Source organism: Oryctolagus cuniculus, chromosome 2 (genome assembly GCF_964237555.1).
Source record: "Oryctolagus cuniculus chromosome 2, mOryCun1.1, whole genome shotgun sequence".
In the NCBI taxonomy this organism is placed as follows: Eukaryota; Metazoa; Chordata; class Mammalia; order Lagomorpha; family Leporidae; genus Oryctolagus; species Oryctolagus cuniculus.
Window position 1 is genome coordinate 118,064,435 of NC_091433.1, and position 20,944 is coordinate 118,085,378.

Consider the following 20,944-nt stretch of genomic DNA (forward strand, 5'->3'; position numbering starts at 1 on the left):
CTCAGCAGTCAGGGGTCAAAAGTCAGCTGCCTCCTGGATAATTGTTTTGGATGATTGTTCTGCTAAGGTCTTTCTTGGGGTGAGATAATCAGAAAAAATCGATGTCTTTTAAGGCCTAGAAAGAGAAATTTTTAAAAATTCAAGCATAATATTCCTACACTGCTGATAAAGATGGCTTTGTGATCCTGTTGACTAAACAGAGGTCCTTTGATGGTTAACTGATCATGCTGAGATGAAAACATGGACTAAATTTGCATTTAACTGTGCTCCACTATCTCACAAATCTAGACAATATATCTGTAGGGTTTTCTTGTTTAGTTCAGAATCAAGGGGTTCCTGTCAAATTATTTTGCTGTAGAATCTCTGTCCATCTGAAATAAAACTTGGACTTCAGGGCTCCTGTTAATCTTTAGAAGTTGTGTGTCTTATCTGAGAGGATCATGGAGAGAATTGCAGGGTCCTTGTGGTAGATCATAAATTGTCCTATTATTGTTCATTTCAGATATAACTGGAAGTGAACCTTCCAAAACTCTAAAGAAAAAAAAAGATTTCTCCTGCTAGGATTGTTTGCTTTTTCCAAAACAATAATATCTCGATGTGATCTATTATTTCACATAGCAGCACTATCCACTACACCCTGCAGTGACTGGAAATGCTTCTGTTCATCTTGAAACCAGTCTACCAGGTTAATACTGCAGAAACATGGTTTGCCTCATGAGACCCTTCTTAAGAACTCTGAATGTCTCCTAGTGCTCATGTCATGAAACCCAGAGTATTCTGAAAGGTGTGTGTGGCACTTTCCTCTTGCTTCAGATAAGCTCCTTTTCTGTCTATAAAAGTCACCCTTTTTTGGGAGTGGGTGCTGTGGTACAGTGGGCTCAGCCTCCACTTGGGATGCCTGCATCCCATGCTGGAATGTCTGGGACTGAGTCTTGCCTTGGCTTCTGATCCAGCTTCTTGCTAGTGTACCTTGGAGGCGGATAGCGTCTCAAGTACCTGGGTTCCTGCCATCCAGGTTGGAGGCCCAGTTGGAGTTTCTGTCTCCTTGGCTTCAGCCTGGCCCAGTCCCAGCTGATGCACCCATTTGGGGAGTGAACTAGCAGATGGAAGATCTGTCTCTCAGTCCATCTCTGCCACTCAGCCTTTAAAATAAGTTGTTTTTATCCTCTCAAATAAAAATCACCCTTTTTAATCAGGTTGGGTTTTTCATCATGTCCATTTTAAGCCATGCATGCCTATGTCTTTGCTCACCTGTTCCCTCCTTCTACCTCTTTCAAATTTCTGATTTTTACAAGCCAGGGAGCAATTTCATGTCTGACTTAAGGTAGTGGGCTGAATTAGACAAGTACTTTTGGCCCTTTGAATTTTAAGTTCTCTATTTTCATTGTGAAGCAGTTTTGTTAGGATTTGAACATTTTTATTGGATAAAGGTAAGCAGTCGAGTCTCTGGGAGGAAAGAGAGCATTTCCCGAGTTCTACATTTATAAATCGCAGTCTGATAATGTTCAGTATCAGGACGTAAGATTGTTTGATAATGTTTGATAATGTTCAGGATCAGACGAGATCGGGCACGTCCAGGGTGGTGTGGCCGTAGACTAAGGATCAGGTATGAGATCTAACCTAAACAGGGGAATAGACAGGTTTGCTTTACTTCTGGTTTGATTAACCAAAGATAGTAAAATATATAATAAGAACTCATTTTTACCTAAAAGATGAAACAAAGGCATAACTAAGAGGAAACAGCTAAGTCTCATCAGTCAGAGTCAGTGGTTCTCAAAGCATGGTCCTTGAAAGAGCAAGATCAGCATCACATAGAACTGCAAAATCTCTGGCTCCTCCCCAAGCCCACTGAATCAGAAACACTGAGAGTCTAATAACCTGTGTTTTAACTCTTCCTTTAGGATTTGCTTGAGAACTTCCCGCTCTGGGTCCATGGTGAAGAACTCTGGGTGAATACTGGAACCATCTGATGGATTTTATAGACCTGGTCCTGCTCAGGCTCCATCAGAAACCAATTAAATAAATCACAGAGAGGGGCCTGGGTACTCCTGTCTAGCAGCCCAGGCTGAGAACCACTGCTTTCAATTTTTCAAGTTTTTGTTATGACATGAACTCATCAACTGAAGCATCATAGCCTCCTTTAGTACCATGATGTGTGTGTGTGTGTGTGTCTGAAGGAAGGGTAGGGAGACTATCTAGAGCTGAAGGGCCTTGATGATTCATCTTCCTGCTTGCTGACTCAAATTTGAATTATTAGGCCGGCACCGTGGCTCACTAGGCTAATCCTCCGCCTGCGGCACCGGCACCCCAGGTTCTAGTCCCGGTTGCTCCTCTTCAGTCTAGCTCTCTGCTGTGGCCCAGGAAAGCAGTGAGGATGGCCCAAGTGCTTGGGCCCTGCACCTGCATGGGAGACCAGGAGGAAGCACCTCGTTCCTGGCTTCAGATTGGCACAGTGCGCCAGCCATAGCAGCCATTTGGGGTGTGAACCAGCAGAAGGAAGACCTTTCTCTGTCTCTCTCTAACTCTGCCTGTCAAAAAAAAAAAAAAAAAAAAAAAAAGAAAAAAGAAAAAAACCTCAGCCCCCCCCCCCAAATTTTTTTTGAATTAGGCTTAAATTTCTTCATGAACTACCCTAAGAAATCTAACACTGTGTTAGACAACTTGATGGAGTATCAGATAATATGGCTTCACATCATCTGTTCCTTATTACACTATCTATATATTTCACAGTATAGAGCTTTATTATTTATTTTAATGTAATATTGCACATAGAAACCAGAATGCTGCCATTTGAGAAGGTTCCAAGTTGGCATTTTTTCTAGGTCAGCAAACACGTAATCAAAGTCAAAAGACAGAATAACCTTAATTTAAAATTTAAAAATCTGCCTAAAAAAGATAATTTTAGCATAACAGGTCCAGAAACAGCTTGAAAATCAACTTTATCACTGAGAAAGTAAAAGGTCCTGAGCCTAGAGTAGATGTTAATATGGGCCTAACAGCCCAAGTCATCTACGTTTGTTTCAGAGTCACAATTAGACTCCTAAATACAACCATTGTTTTAACTCAATGCTTCTCAAATTTACATGATCATAAACCACATTTTTTTTTACCATCCACCTATTAACATCATTTAGATCTGTTTTTCCTTGAAATACACACTGGGAAACATTGAGGTATGGGTGACATGATGCTTCATTCTTGGCTTTCCATGGATCCTACAGGTGTTTAGAATATGGGGAGGGCTCTGTCATACAATTTGACCTACCCATTAAATTCTGATAGCTTTAAAATTTACATTGAACAGAGGATTAAATAATAGAATCTAAAGATAGAAAATTCAAAATAATGTCTGATAATCCTATCAGCAAATCACAAAACAATATCAAATAGCAATGTCCTTAACATATTTGTACCTCAATTTCTCTTTCAACCACAGATAATGCCTTGCTAATGGTTGTTTTTAAAGGATGAAATAGGACTAATATATGAAAACACTTTGCACAATGCCTGGCATTGGTCCACTGTGTGACACAAATAGCAGGGGTAGCTGTCATTATGAAGTTAAGTATATGGGTTGAGTACCCACTATCTGAAAGACGTAAGATTTTTTTCATGTCTCATTCCCCCAACCCTGCCTCTCACAAACACTTTTGGAATAATTGCATAGAGTACACAGGTTTAGGTTCCTCAGCCCCAAAATCTGAAATCTGAAATATTGCAAAATGAATTTTTTGGATTAGAGGTGCTCAATCTATATCAGACATAAAGCATGAGAACCTGGATCCTAATACCCAACTGCAATGGGTTTGAATCTCAGCATCACTATTCACCGGTTGTATGAATGTAGTCAAGTTATTCAGTTTCTGGCTGGCGTCGCAGCTCACTAGGCTAATCCTCCGCCTTGCGGCGCCAGCACACCGGGTTCTAGTCCCAGTTGGGGCGCCGGATTCTGTCCCGGTTGCCCCTCTTCCAGGCCAGCTCTCTGCTGTGGCCAGGGAGTGCAGTGGAGGATGGCCCAAGTACTTGGGCACTGCACCCCGTGGGAGACCAGGATAAGTACCTGGCTCCTGCCATCTGATCAGCGCGGTGCGCCGGCCGCGGCGGCCACTGGAGGGTGAACCAACGGCAAAAGGAAGACCTTTCTCTCTGTCTCTCTCTCTCTCACTATCCACTCTGCCTGTCAAAAAAAAAAAAAAAAAGTTATTCAGTTTCATAATTTCTAAATGGATTTATAAATGTATTGTGCTACAGCATTGCTGTCAGGTTTAAACAAAGTAATGCATACAGAACAGGAGGGACAGTGTTTGGTGTCCACTAACAGTTGCTGTTGGGAGTATCAAGTTACAGTGCTCACCCTTTTAACATGGTAAAGATTTAGTGCCCCATCTTGGTCTACTAGTAGCAACCACAGTTCCTTAATAACTTGAGCAAGCTCATGTTTCAATGACCAAAAAAAAAAAAAGGCAAAATATGGATTCATATAATTAAAATAACAGTGAGGTGAATAGTTACATAGATATGGAAGAAAGCCAAAATCTACTAGGAAGGGGATTATCTAGTGCCAACAGTGGCTCCTTTTATATCAGCATGAAAAGAAATACTTAAATGCTGCTACACCGGGGTTTTCTTAGATTCAGTGAAATCTTCAAACTCAAGACTATCATAGGCTATATTTGGCGTCTGCTTACTCAGAAGGACAAGGACAAGAACTACTTCTCACCATCAAGAAAGCATTAGAATTTCCTTTTCTGTGAGAGTCCTTGCAGTAGTCTAATAGTCACCTAGAAGCTAAGAGAGGCTAACTCAGGCAACTCAGATGGAGGAAAGGAGAGCTACATTGGAAGTGGAAGTCTCTGTGGTTAACAGCTTTTTTACTCACAGGAACCAATATTTCTTGCAGTAAATCCAAAAGCACAGATTTAAGGGCTCCTGTAAGGGACATACCTAGAAAATTAATGTTGGCCTTAAGGGATGCCCAAAGCTATGACCCCCTGATCAGGGTATTCATAATTCATTTTTAATTCTTCCCAATGCAGATAAAATTTACCAAACTTTCTTTGAAATAAGCAAGATTACCTAGAAATAACTGGCTTTTACTTGTCTTAGGTTACCAGGGGAACAGAGCTGCTGAGTTAACCAAAGGTCAAATTCTTATGCAGGAGAAAATTGTTCTATCAATCTCTATAGCAATGCTTCCCAAACTTAGCATATTATAAAATACCAATACAATGATAACATTTTATGCCACTCATGTAAACTGCAGATGCTTGGTGAAGACATGGTCATAATTTCCTCATGTAATAAAAAAATTAAAACCCAAGATTTAAAGCACAATGTCTATATTGATTTTGATAAAACTCTCAAATAAAACTTAGTTCATAAAAACCACAGCTGTGATCATCACTATTTCGAAGCAGCTACCTGACTTTCTGGTTAGGACAGGGTAAATGATCTGTTCAAATTCTTGATAGTCACCACTGCTGAGAAATTTTGTAGAAGTAGGAGGTGGCAAATTGCAGATGATTTAGTGCTATATCGCTGACAGGTAATAATTCCCTCTTCATTAACTGGAGTTTTGCTAAGTTGTTCTCTTTAAACTATACACCAGGGGTAGGCGTTTACCCTAGTGGTTAATATTCCAGTGTCATGTATCACAGTCCTTGGTCCCGTACCTGACTCCAACTTCCTGCCAATGCAGATTCTGAGAGGCAGCAATGATGGCTCAAGTGACTGAGATCCTGCAGCCCATCATGTGGGAGACCTGAGTGGAAGTTCCTGGCTCCCAGTTTTGGCTCAGCCCAACCCCAGCCATTTAGGCATTTAGGGAGAGAACCAGCAGATGGGAGCATTCTCTGTGTCTCTCTCTGCCTCTCAAACAGTAAATAAAACAAACGCCAAAGACCCCATCATTCATTAACTCTAATAATTGCTTCATTTCTTCCTTTGATGAATGCAGTGTCAAAATTTCATACAATAATGTAAATTGATCTAAAATCCATTCAAACTTTTCCATATCAATTGTTTCAGAAACAATGGTGAAACTTTCAAATATAGATGTTATTCTATTTGATTTAATTATCTTTCTCTAGGTTTAAATTCATAGCAATAAAAATCACTGGAGAACCATTTTAAATATCAATTTTCCAAAGCAGAACTTTTGCTTTGAATTCCTAATCTTTGTCAGGATGTGTTAATATATGTTCTGGCAACTCCTGTAATTTTTAATTTTATTAAGGTGCTCAAATGTCAGTTAAGCAATCCAATTGTATAACCAAGAATCATCCCTCATCTGCATCCCTCTGCAGAGCTGAATTATTTGTTTTCTGAGTCTTGACAAAGCTTTTTCTTGGGATCTCCAGTGCATTAAAGTATGAAATAACAAAAAGTGGTGTTCTTCTCTCATTTCTTTACAGAAAGCTAAAAACAGATTGTTTTGTGGTGCCTTCGGTTTCGTTATAGTCACTATTTTGATGATATTTCATTGGTAATTTATAATTGTAAGGAAATGTTTATATATGAGAGTTCTTCCATGAACAAAATAATGTATTACCTGAATTACAGCATTGTCAACATGAACTCTAGAAGTAGCATACATCTTAAGAAGTATTTCCACAATATCCCATGTTTTGTTGAAGGTAAATGCCAGTTTTTCCCCCTACTCTTCTTCATTTCCTCCAAACATTTCCCTCAGATATTCTAAAGACTACTATTGTCTAGCAGTTATTGATATCTGTAGATTTATTAACATCCAACAAATTTTTTATTAAAAAATTTTTAAATATCCTGGAATATAGTAATCTATGCTATCTAGCATGTTGATCTACTAATGATATTTATTATTGTGTTTGCTTTTCTGGTTCCAACTAAAAGGTTTTCAATAAACTGGTGAAACTGCAATTCTGCATTTCTAGCTTCTTGATCCTCCTGTTCTCAGACTAATCTAAAAGCAGAACTTTGTTCTATATTTTGTTCTTGCACATGCTTTATAAAGTTTAAACCCCTTCTGAGTGGGCTGGGTCTCTTCTGCTGTGGTGTTGATGTAGCTTGCTGGTACCACAGATTCATTTGATAACATTTCCAAACAAAAGAGATATTTAGGCAAAAAGATAGGGGTATTGCTATAGTTTAGAAATTCAAATTTTAGACAATCTTAACTTCATTGCCTAATTTCTAATCTTTAAAAACTACTATGTTTGTCTCAAAGATCTAGTAATTTTCAAGCTTTAATAGAAATTTGTCCATTATGAATGAATAGAAAAATACTTGTCAAAATTAATTGTAGACCTTAATGCTATTAGAAAATGAATTTTTAAATATTTAGAAAATTTGCCGGCACCACAGCTCACTTGGCTAATCCTCTGCCTGCGGCGCTGGCACACCGGGTTCTAGTCCCAGTTGGGGCACTGGATTCTGTCCCAGCTGCTCCTCTTCCAGTCCAGCTCTCTGCTGTGGCCCGGGAAGGCAGTGGAGGATGGCCCAAGTGGTTAGGCCCTGCACCTGCATGGGAGACCAAGAGGAAGCACCTGGCTCCTGGCTTTGGATCAGCGCAGTGCCAGCCGTGGTGGCCATTTGGGGGGTGAACCAACAGAAAGGAAGACCTTTCTCTCTCTCTCTCTAATTCTGTCAAAAAAAAATTTAGATAATTAGTGTTAAAATGTTTTATTTTTTATGTTTTTATTTTTTAAAGAAAAACTCAAGATGTGATTAGAAAAACAGGAACAGTAATTTTATGAATTTAAAAAGTAAAATGAAAAAGTAAAAAAAATTTTTAAATCTGTACTCATGTGTCATTAAAAGCACTTTAGAAAACTGGAAAAGCCTACAGTGCTCTTTACCAAAGCGACTTTATTAAATTATGCTTTGAGGTAAGAACTTGGTGCCACAGTTATGATACTGCTTGGAACACCTACATCTATATCACGGTACTTGGGCTCTAGTTCTAGTCCTGGTTCTGCTCACAATTCCACATCCTGGGAGGTGGCAGGTCAGATGGCTCGAGTCCTGTGTCCCTGCCACCTAAGTGGGGGATCTGGATTGAGTTCCTGTTTCCTGACTTCAGTCAGGCCCAGCCCTGGCTTTTGTGGGCATTAGAAGAGTGAACCAGTGGATGAGTGGTCTTTCTCCTTCTTGCTCTCTTATCTCTTTGTCTATTTCTCTCTGTCATTCTGCCTTTCAAACACATAACAATTTTTAAAAAGAAGAAAGGAGAAATGAAGGGCTAGAAACAATATTTGGGAACATGTGCATAAATTGTTATTTTTTGGGGGGAAGATCTAATACTAAATAATAAAAATACTATGAAAATAATAGCAATTACATATACCATCTGTTAATAGAAAAATTATATAGAACAAGAATAAATGAAACCAAAACACAAAACTAAACAAGGATTTTTTTTTTATGTTCCTTATGTGCACAAAACAGTTTTGCTATTAAGCTTTCTCATAGAATACTAAAGACAGAGTCTACAGAAACAATTATCTTAAGTGACATAATTCATCAGCCAGACAACATGGGCTGTATCATGTCCCACTAGTAGGCTGAGCCCTGGCCAAGGGGATTACATATTCTTACCCCTGAAAATATTTTCTGAATTCAGGAAGTTTAACAGGGCAGCCATATGCATATTAGGAAAATAAAATTTCACTTGCAGCAAGTTTCTCAATGATTTCTCTTTTTTAAAAATAGATAAATTTCTAGCACTGTAAACAACCTGGTACACCTAGAGTCATTTGCTTTGGTATACTCCTTGGGAAATCTCCCTTTGTAACTGTATTACTCAAACATTCAGCATCTAGAACCACTTAGTGGGCACTCAGGACAATTCAGACCATCAATTTCCTATAAATTTTGCAAAGGTCTTATCACAAATTTTAAAATATATGTCATAATATTGTAAAATTAATAAAGAGGTTCTCTAGCCAGCTGAACCAAAGGACGGTGTGAGGATCCATATTCAGCTGGCTGATTTTTCCAGTCTTTTTAAAATTACAATGTCTTGAATAACAACTTCAGTTCTTTGGAAATAGCAGTATGTATTTGAACTCCTGTCAGATGGTTTTGGATCTCTGGACAATGTATGGACCCCGGCTTTTTAGATCATTTTACCTGCACCTGTTTTCAGCACAGATCAGATGCTAAGCTGACAGGTAAGTTACACTCTAAAGCTGCAAGGCTGCTTCAGTTTAAGAGATAGCAGTAAACAAAAATGCTTAGAACTTTGCATTCAGATTGAAAAGCAGCTCCTCAAACTTTCTATTTTTTTTTTTTTTTTTTTTTTGACAGAGTAGACAGAAAGAGAGAGACAGAGAGAAAGGTCTTCCTTTTCCATTGGTTCACCCCCCAATGGCCGCAGCAGCCATGGGGACTTGGGCCATCCTCCACTGAACCCCGGGTCACAGCAGAGAGCTGGACTGGAAGAGGAGCAACCGGGACAGAATATGGAGCCCCAACCGGGACTAGAACCTGGTGTGCCGGCGCCGCAGGCGGAATATTAGCCTATTGAGCCATGACGCTGGCCCAAACTTTCTCATTTAAATATGCTTTTTGGATAGGTATGTCCCTAATATGTGATGAAGCAGTAAAATCATCAAATGTTGACAAGAGCCAAGTCTTGGGGAATTTGCCATTTATAGAATGCAGCCACCTAACATTGCAATATTATATTCTTAAGAATATTTTGAGACTGAAGTGGTAGTTTGTCTATTCAAAATGCTAAATATATCTCTAAAACATATTTGAGCAACCCCCCTAAAACCAGAGAAATGGGTCTAGTTTCATAAAATGATTTGAATAATTTTATGTACAAACGTGCTTATCCTCAGCTTGTATATTTCATGATGGAAATTAAAATCTTCTAATCACTAATTCATGGTATGACAGAGGAAGGGTACATGGACAGTAGTGCTGACTGTGTAAGATTCACAATTTCACTCTCTGTCAATGCTAAGAAGGGAGGCCTACACTTGCTCTCTCAAAGCAGAGCAAAACCTTCCTTGCTGTGCACACAGCTAGGTGCTCAGATGCTACTGACTGCCACATGTATTCTCCAATCCAAATCCCAGCTCACAAATAAATACAAAACTTCCATGGCACTTGTTTTTAGTAATAATTGGAACAAAGAGTTGTTAAACACCTTTCCCTCATATATTACTGCATTTATGGCAAACATTGACTTGTGCACCACATGGTATTGGTTAAGACATAAATAAGGAAATTTTTTCAGCAACTTATATTTCCTCTCTCTTTTTTTTTTTTTTTTTGACAGGCAGAGTGGACAGTGAGAGAGAGAGACAGAGAGAAAGGTCTTCCTTTGCCGTTGGTTCACCCTCCAATGGCCGCCGCGGCCGGCGCGCTGCGGCCGGCGCACCGCACCGATCCGATGGCAGGAGCCAGGAGCCAGGTGCTTTTCCTGGTCTCCCATGGGGTGCAGGGCCCAAGCACCTGGGCCATCCTCCACTGCACTCCCGGGCCACAGCAGAGGGCTGGCCTGGAAGAGGGGCAACCGGGACAGAATCCGGCGCCCCGACCGGGACTAGAACCCGGTGTGCCGGCGCCGCTAGGCGGAGGATTAGCCTAGTGAGCCGCGGCGCCGGCTCTTATATTTCCTCTCTGACTCCACCTTTCATAGGCAACTCAGCAATGGTGTGTCTTTTTTGTGTTTGCACTAAGAGGAGTGCAGCCTTAAATGATTTCTATAGTTTAGATCTGTTATACCTTCATTCAGTTTTTACTGGAAAGGATTATTTTTTAAAAGATTTTTTTAAATTTTATTTATTTAAAAGGCAGAGAGAGAGAGAGGAAGAGGTAGAGGGAGGAGGAGGAAGAAGAAGAGAGAAAGAAAGGGAGAGAGAATCTTCCATCTGCTGGTTTATTCCCCAAATGGCTGCAACCAGGTTGGTGAGAAAGTTGGATTCAGGAGTGGATCCAGGACTAGAACACACGTACCCGCATATGGGATGAGCATGTCTTAAGCAATGTTTTATCCAGTGTGCCAAAATATCTGCCTCAAGAGGTGCCAAGATGGCGGAATAAGGAGGGAGCTTACTGCTCTAGTGTAGGGGAAGATAAAAAAGCATTGGAGAGACTGCAATCTCTGGGAAGAGTTAGGGAGAAAATGGCAGAGGAAACTCCATGCAAATTAGAGGGACACTGTGGATCTACATGGAGAGTATGGAAATGCACATTTCAGGATTCCAGCAGCCGAGAGCCTCAGCACCAGCTTTGGAGAGTGAGGTGAGGCCAGACTGCAGCAGCCCAAACCTCTAGTGATAAAGCTGTAGGAGGAACCTGGCATGAGTCTGGATTGGAGCCCTGCCAACCTAGAGGGAAAAAAAGGGGGCACGTTTCTCTCTCCCTGACCACTTGACACTAGTGTCCTATAAAAAGCTGAGAGAGGGCAGGTGAGATTTTGGACTTATGTAACAGCTGTGCAGCTGGTGTCTGGACTTCCAGCAAGCAGCCGGGAGGAGACACCCGAGTTTGGCTGGGATAATTGACAGGAGGCTGGGTGCTCCTAAATGTAGGAGCCTTGTATGCTGGGACTGTGAAAACACTGTGACTACGTGGGAGGACACAGGGTGTGACTGGGTCTTTGGGCAGTCATTGTGGTGGTTCCACACACTCAGGGCTCCCCGATTCCCTAGTGAAGGTCATTGCTGCAGGATCTGTGCTCACACTGAGGACTACATGGAAACTTTGTGTGGTTCTTGTGGCAGCACTGATGTATATTGTACCCACTGGAGCTAGTGTCCAGGCATTGGTCTTCTTGGAGGAGAGGAAGTGAGTTTGAGACTGTGCCAATATAGCTGAACAAACCTCCCCTTTGATAAGCAAACATAAAGAGGTGATTTACTTTGCCCAATCTGAGAATCACCTTGGACATTCCCCTCACCCCAGAGCCCTGAACAGAGCTCCCTGGCCACACTCAGCACATGCCTCAGTATTCACTGAAGCAGACACTCCACTAATCCACAGAGGCATAGTCCAAAGATAAAAGCCATCACAGGGGGAAATGAAATAAACCAATAAGTATCTCCACAAATGCCTAAAAAGCAGAAATTCAAGAAAGAAAAATAAGGAAGACAACATCATGCCCCCAAAAGTAACACAACAACACTTCAACACTAGAAAGTGAGAATGAAGAGATTGAAGAAATGTCAGAAACGGAATTCATAAAAAAAGATTGTAGAATTACTTAGAAGTAATCAGAAGCGAATCCATGAACTAAAGCAATCTGTACATGATATGAAAGAAAATTTCTCATGAAATTGAGATTTTAAAGAGAAATCAAAGTGAAATATTGGAAATAAAGAATTCAATAGGACAAAAAATGCAGTGGAGGCCGGCGCCGCATCTCACTTGGCTAATCCTCCACCTGCAGCACCGGCACTCCGGGTTCTAGTCCCAGTTGGGGCACTGGTTCTGTCCTGATTGCTCCTCTTCCAGTCCAGCTCTCTGCTGTGGCCTTGGAGTGCAGTGGAGGATGGCCCAAGTGCTTGGGCCCTGCACCCGCATGGGAGACCAGGAGGAGGCACCTGGCTCCTGGCTTCAGATCAGCACAGTGCTGGCTGTGGCAGCCATTTGGGGGGTGAACCAATGGAAGGAAGACCTTTCTCTCTCTCTCTCTCTCTCACTGCCTTAACTCTGCCTGTCAAAAAATTTTTTTTTTAATTTTTAAAAAATGCAGTGGAAAGCCTTAACAACAGAATCTGTGAGGCAGAAGAAAGAATATCTGAGTTAGAAGACAAAGCTCTGGAAATGTTACAATGAGAAAAAAAATAGAAGAAGAAATTAGAAATCTAAAAAACAGTGTTGGAGATCTATGGGATACTATCAAACGACCGACCCAACATATGGGTCTTAGGAGTTCCTGAAGACATGGAAAGAGAGAATAGATTAGAAGGTCTTTTTTTGTGAAATAATTACAGAAAACTTCCCTAACATGGAGAAAACAAAGGGATGTCCAAGTACAAGAAGCACATGGAATTCCTAATAGACATGCCCAGAAAAGATCTGCACCATGACACATTGTAGTCAAACTCTCCACCGTAAAACATAAAAGATTCTAAAATGTGCACAAGAGAAATGCCAGATTACTTTCAGAGGCTCTCCAATTAGAGTCACAATGGACTTCTCAGAAACCCTACAGGCTAGGAGAGAATGGAGAGACATAGTCCAATCTTAAGAGAAAAAAAGCTATCAGCCCAGAGATTGTACCCTGCAAAGCTCTCATTTATGAATGAAGGTGAAATAAAAACCTTCCATAACAAACAGAAATTGAAAGAATTTGTCACCATTTGTCCAGCCTTACAAAAGATGCTGAAGGATGTGCTACACACAGAAATACAGAAACATGGTCATCACTATGAAAGAAGGTGAATGCAGAAAATATCCCAGTAAAGGTGCAAAGGAAATCCAAAGTAAAAAATAGGAATATTTATGGAAAAATGGCAGGGCCAAGTTGTTACTTATCAATAGGCACCTTGAATGTAAATGGCCTCAACTCTCAAGTTGGCTGAATGAAGAAAAAAAAAACAAACCATGTGTTTGCTGCCTATAAGAAACATATCTCATCAACAAAGATACATACAGAGTGAAAGGATAGAAAAAAATATTCCATGCTAACACAAACACCAAAAAAGAGCTTGTGTAGCCATCCTAATATCAGACAAAATAGACTTTAATGCAAAAACTGTTAAAAGAAAATAAAGAAGGGCACTATGCAATGATTAAGGGATCAATTCAACAGGAAGATGTGACTCTAATAAATGCACACACACTTAATTATAGGGCACCTAGTTATTTAAAAGAAACATTAACGGATCTGAAAGGAGACATAGACATTAATACAATAGTAATGGGGGACTTCAATATCCCACTTGAAGCAATGAACAGATCAACCAGACAGAAAATCAGCAAGGAAACAATTAATTGACACTGTAGGCCAAATGCACCCTAACAAATATCTTCAGAACTTTTCATCCTACGGTTGAAAAACACACATTCTTCTCACCAGTGCATGAACTTTCTCTAGGATAGACCTTGGGCCAGCCCATAAAGCGAGTCTCAGCAAATTCAAAGGAATCAAAATCATACCATGCATCTTCTCTGACCATAATGGAATGAAGCTAGAGATCAACAACTCGAGAGTCTTTAGAACATAGGAAAACATGGAGAATGAACAGTATGCTCCTGGATGAACAGTGGGTCATAGAAGAAATCAAAACAGAAATTAAAAAACTGCTGAGGAACAGTTTCTTTTTTCATAGTATTTATTGAAATCTTTACTTAGTAAAGAGTTAATCTTCTGTGTATAAATTAATTGAAAACACATCTTAGTAAAAAATGTGGATGGGAATAGGAGAGAGAGGAGGAAGAATGGTGGGAAGGGAGGTGGGAGGGTAGGTCTGGTGGGAAGAATTACTATCACTGTGTCCCTAAAGTTGTGTTTATGAAATGCATGAAGTTTGCATACCTCAAATAAAAGGTTTCTGGGGAAAAATTTCTGCCTCTACACTGATTTTGAAAAGTTTTGTAAAAATGTATCTTCATTTTGTTTACCCATTTTTTAATGTTAAACATGTGTAGCATCTAAATAATTGCCTTTATTCATTAGGTTATAATATTTGGAGTTCAAGCTGGAGAGGAAAATGTATCAAACCCTAAAATGCAGTAACAAGCCATGATTTCAAGAATATCTGCTTAAAGGAAACCTTGCATATTACTATCAAGCATCACCTTGTCAGTCCAAAACAAGGCAAAACATCAACTGAAGTCCCCTGGTGAAAGCACTCACCAATCTAGAAATACATAAACCTCCAGCATTGGACGAAAACATAAATTTCAGTTTCACAAAACTGAATACTTAGTTTTGTGCTGGTAAATATATATGAATGAACTTGACATTTGGCAAAATTTGGCTTTTACAATAGGGAATGAACATCACAAGTAATATTCCATGGTATCAGGGTTATTGAATGATTTTTTTCAGAAGATAAAACTATGAATACATTTTCATATATGAATCAAAAAGCATATTTTTAAAATCAGCAAATAAATCATTTGTCCATTAGTCTTCATTTAAGATCTATAACTTTCTCTCCAAAAACTTAAAAAGAACTGTAAAAAGAAAGCAGCAAGGTAGTGGAATTAATGCTAAAGATATTAAAGTATTAACTATTTAGAAATTAAATATTAAGTTTTATATTAAAACAAAACAATATGAAATTAAATATTGAAACAAAGCTTTAAATTCCATTATATATTAATTCTCACATTTTAAGTCAAACTATTTCTCTCGTCTTTCAAAAATCTCTACTTTGACCCCAATTCACTTTCACCTACCACCCTATTTGTTCTTCTCATTGACATCTCAGAGTTAGTTTGTCCAAACCCAAATGCTTATTTTTCTCTGACGAATCAGTTCCCTCCAGTCTTCTGTGTGTCAGTTAATAATAACTCTACTTCTTCTCTTGCTTACACAAATGAATCACTGAAGTCATGCTAGATTACTCTATGGCTGTCCACCTGACTTTACCTTTACCTGGATTACTTTTTTTTTTTTTTTTTTTGATAGGCAGAGTGGACAGTGAGAGAGAGAGAGAGAGAGAGAGAGAGAGAAAGGTCTTCCTTTGCCATTGGTTCACCCTCCAATGGCCACCGCGGCCGGCGCACCACGCTGATCCCAAGGCAGGAGCCATGTGCTTCTCCTGGTCTCCCATGGGGTGCAGGGCCCAAGCACTTGAGCCATCCTCCACTGCACTCCCTGGCCACAGCAGAGAGCTGGCCTGGAAGAGGGGCAACCGAGACAGAATCCAGCGCCCCAACCAGGACTAGAACCCGGTGTGCCGGCGCCACAAGGCGGAGGATTAGCCTAGTGAGCCGCGGCGCCGGCCCTGGATTACTTTCACATTTCCATAACGAGACCCATTTCTCCACCACCTTACAACTACCATAGGTCCATTTCTCATCTAAATAATTACAGCATTTAATTGGCCCTCCTGTTTCAAATTTGCTCCCCAAGTCTGTTCTCTACACAGCAGCCAGTGTGATTTGTTTTCAAAATATAATACAGGCTGTGACACTCATCTGCTCAAAACCCTTCACTGTTTCTCCATTTTTCCCAAAGTAAAAACGGAAGGCATTACAGAGGGTGATAAAGCCCTGTGTGGTCCTTCTCCTGTGCCTCACAATTTCTGCTGTTGCCACTCCAGCTTCCTCTCTGCTTCCTGAACACACCAGGTATGCTCCCACTGCAGGTTGTTTGTATTCATTTTCCTGCTGCCTCCAACACTCTTCCCCTCTTCTACCCTGTAATTCACTCCTCCCTCTCCTTGAAGGAGAATTGTATAAAATTGTATTAAAAATTACACTGTATTAAATTAGTCATATAAAAAGATACAATAAAGGAAAACTGGCATGACATGTCAAACAAATCATGCATCATTGAGTTTTATAGACTGCCATTTTTTCCAGAGTGATCACAAAATATCAAAAGTGTTTGTTATACTGATCAAAATTTGATAGGAAAACACTATGTAAATACATGAGATGCACAACAATGTATTGCTCCCTAAAGTAGTTAATTTTTATAACCAGGTAAAGATAAAGATTGCTATGAATAGAATTTAATTATAATTAGATGATAAACAAAATAATATTTGATCACATTTATCATTAATACTGAAGAAATGTTGGGTGATATTTGCAATCCCATTTGTAATTTTAATGTTAAGTAAACTGGTTCATGAAAGAGAACTCACTTCAGATTAAATGTGTCATATTCAATGGAAGACTTTGCTACTGCAGGGACCATATAAAGAAATCCAAGATGCTCATTATCTTCTATTATTTTAATAATTTGCAAAGGATCACGGATGTTGGCTTTAATGACTTCATCCTGATCTTGGAAAATGTACTTAGGATAAGTGGAAGACCTGGTGCTGAAGAGACCTCTTCTTCCGATCCCAGCACGTGGCAGCTTAGAAGGAGAGGGAGAAAACGCCTCATCAAAGGGCCGATGGATCTAAATAAAAGTCAATTTTCAAAAGAATTAGTTTTTTCACACATAAAGGTGAAGATATATTAGCCCCAATTATCATTGCATGAAATGTCTATAGCTCAAAGGCAAGCATTTTGGAACTGAAAATTTTCACCAAACTATTGCTGAATCTTGACACTCCTCCTCAGCACTCCCTTATCCAGAGGCCCATCCCCTACCCCACAGGACAGTTCCAGTGCTGGCTCTCAGTGCCTCTCCTCTCCTGTAACCCAGTGCTCATCACATCTAAATACAACCAGCTCTCTGGTGTTCCTGGGAGTCCAGCCTCCTTGCTTAGTGGCTCTGCATTTATCCTGACTGTCATTTCTCCCCTAAAACTCCTCACTTGGTTTTGACAAACTCCATGCTTTTCCACGACTGAATTCCTGGATAGCTGCTATCATAATTCATAAGAAACTTTACTTCTTTCTGAATGTGAGGAAGGTTACCTTGAGTACTAGGACTCATTGTGTCACAGCCTCCGGGAAGCACATATTTTATTAACTAACAGTTGCCTGTTCTATGGACCAGTTCTTCTCAGACTTAAATGTGCATGTGAATGACCTGCCGGTCTTTCTAAAGTGAAAATTCTCATTCAGAAGTGTTGGGATGGAGCCTGAGATTCTGCATTTCTAACCCAGTCCCTGCTAGCCATGGACCTGGACCACACTTGGTACCAGCAAGGCTGAGTCCCGGTCTCTACCACGTACACATGCTTGAGCGTTGCTCTGCTCCCTGGTTTCACTGTCTGTGCTCTGTACCACTTACACTCCTTAATTCCTCTTCAAAAAACCTTGAGGGTGGCATCACTCACATCTTTTCTTCCCATGCAGAAAGTAAATCACCATATTTGAGGAAATCTGACAGTAACTCCACAGGCCATCACAGTGTCTCCAACAGTACAGTAGTAACTAGCTTTAAGGTAAAAGAGTTACCATACTGGACCTGCTTTGTTAAAGCACTGATGTAAATATATAAATGATAACTGTACTGCCTGTTGCAAAGCTGATAGACGTTACCATTTTTATAGGAAATCTATTACTACAAGCTCTGTCAGCAACTTTGCCATAATGTTTGTGTAAAAAAGGGTAATTATCCTCCATCTCTGTTGACTAGGAGCTTGCAAAGCAAAGCCTAGCATGTTCAGAGCTAAAGGAAACACAAATTTGAACTCAAAAGGTAAAATGTACCTCTTGTACTTATTGGCCAGGATGGAAGCAATGGTACTGTTCTCTAATAATGAAAGAACAGCTCAAGCTCAACCCAGAACCAGGGAAGGTGCACACTGCCTTATCTCAATGTTTCAACAAGGGCTATATTCTCTTTTAATATTTTATGAGACTAAAATATTAAGATTTAACAGAAAATGCATTAATTTTCTCTATTACATTCTTTAAAATGTTTTACTGCATTCTAAGTATTAGATTTCTTCAACAAAAGGCCATTGTCATCTGTAATTTTGTAATTCAGTAAGAAAATGTGATTCAATTTAGCAGTTACATATGTTTAGTTGTGGAGGTAGTGACTAAAGGAAGCAACCATTCTTGAGATGATGAACACTGTAGTATTCCTTTCTAATGAATGTACCCTACGATTTGATAAACCAGTATCTTCCTTAATATCCAAAAAGCTTTCCCTCCCTCCCTCTATCCCTTTGCTCCTTCCTCAATCTCCTAGGCAATCCAAATGGTTGCACTTCCATTCTAATTTATTTTGAGAAACCAACCTGCTTCTATTTACCCTCTTCTCAGAATAAATTCCCTCTTCATTTATATGGAACATCCACCCCCTTTTTATATCTGTCCTTAACCCCTGTTTACTTAATTCTTCACTGGGTGCTAGCCACAATCAAGAGGCATAACCTACAACTCAACATTCATTTTCAGCTTCCCCTCCCATCCCAGATGTACATACAATTTCTCGCTTCTTCTTTAAATTTAAGCTCTTGAAGCTCATTTTATGCCAAATGAATTAATTTATGGATGATTAAATCTTTCCTGGATCTATTTAACATAGGAAGAGAGAGGGAAAGAAAGAGAGTGAGAGAGAGAGAGAGAGAGAGAGAGAGAGAGAGTGAGAGAGTAAGAGAGAGACAGAGAGACAGAGATCTTCCATCTGCTGGTTCATTCTCCAAATGGCCACAATGACCAGGGCTGTGCCAGGCTGAAGCCAGGAGATTCCTCTGCATTTCCCACATGGGTGCAGGGACTCAAGGACTTGGGCCATCCTCTGCTGCTTTCCCAGGTTCATTAGCAGGGAGTTGGATCATAAGTGAAGCAACCAGGACTCAACTGGCATCCATATGGGAACCCAGTGCTACAGGCTGTGGCTTCAACCAGCTGCGTCACAGCATTGGCCCCTGATTTCATTCTTTTAAGGATGATCTCAACCAAACCCAAAGTGAGCACCCATGCATATGTGAGCATCCATCCATATCATTTCTCCTCAAGCCCTACCTCTCCCACCTTTTATTTTAGAATTATTTTATTTATTTGGAAGTCAGAGTTACACACACACACACACACACACACACAGAGAGAGAGAGAGAGAGAGAGAGAGGCAAAGAGAGAGAGATGTTCCATTCCTCTGGTTCACTCCCCAAATGACCACATTGGACAGAGTTGAGCTGATCTAAAGCCAGGAGCCAGGAGCTTCTTCCAGGTCTCCCACATGGGTGCAGGGGCCCAAGGACTTGGGCCATCTTCTACTGCTTTCCCAGGCCATAGCAGAGAGCTAGATGGAAGAGGAGCAGCTGGGACTTGGACTGGGGCCCATATGGGATGCCGGCGCTTTAGGCTAGGGCTTTAACCCACTGCACCACAGCGCTGGCCCCTACCTTTTCTATCTTATCACTTTCCCACTTATTCTTGAGATTAGTGCAACTCTAAAGGATGGTTTTTCCTCCACTGATTCTCCCCCTGGCCCCAGGGTCTAAGAGTTCTTTCTTTTTAATTCTTCACTATTTTCTTTCCACCTTTAGTGATCAAAGCTCTTATGCTCCACTGTATTTGTTTTTTTTAACCATATTTTTTAACTTTTATTTAGTAAATAGAAATTTCCAAAGTACAGCTTATGGATTACAGTGGCTTTCCCCCCCAATAACTTGCCTCCCACCCTCAGCCCTCCCAACTCCCACTTCCTCTCCCATTCCATTCACATCAAGATTCATTTTCAATTCTCTTTATATACAGAAGATCAATTCAGTATATATTAAGTAAAGATTTCAACAGTTTGCACCCACACAGAACATAAAGTATAAAATACTGTTTGTTAATTCACATTGAACAACACATTAAGGACAGAGATCCAACATGAGGAGTAAGTGCACAGTGTCTCCTGTTGTTGATTTGCCCACCTATTCACTTCCAGACTCTGAAACCTTTTTTAATTTAATTTAATTTAGTTTTATTATTTTTTTTGACAGGCAGAGTGGACAGTGAGAGAGAGAGACAGACAGAAAGGTCTTCCTTTTGCTGTTGGTTCACCCTCCAATGGCCACCGCGGCCAGCGCACCGCGCTGATCTGAAGGCAGAGCCAGGTGCTTCTCCTGGTCTCCCATGGGGCGCAGGGCCCAAGCACTTGGGCCATCCTCCACTGCACTCCCAGGCCATAGCAGAGAGCTGGCCTGGAAGAGGGGCAACCGGGACAGAATCCGGTGCCCCAACCGGGACTAGAACCCGGTGTGCTGGCGCCACAAGGCGGAGGATTAGCCTATTGAGCCACGGCGCCGGCTGACTCTGAAACCTTTAAGGACACAGGTTGTCTTCAATTTTGCATTTCTAGCACTTAGCTCAATGCCTAAAACCAAAATAGCACTCAAATGTTTAATGTGCACCTCCAAAGTCCCCTTTGAATCAAAAGCTCAGAGTAATCTTGGCTCTACTGTGACTTTCACTGCCTTCC

The 20,944-nt window shown here is 40.5% G+C and overlaps 1 protein-coding gene across 1 annotated transcript in view; it reads right to left on the minus strand.

Annotated features, from left to right (window-relative positions):
- DNAH6 (dynein axonemal heavy chain 6) overlaps positions 1-20,944 on the minus strand; it is a 315,521-nt gene that overhangs the window by 267,073 nt on the left and 27,504 nt on the right. The window contains exon 4 of the mRNA XM_008254187.4: positions 16,764-17,026. Coding sequence (XP_008252409.2) covers positions 16,764-17,026 — 263 coding nt within the window. The remainder of the gene's footprint in view (positions 1-16,763; positions 17,027-20,944) is intronic.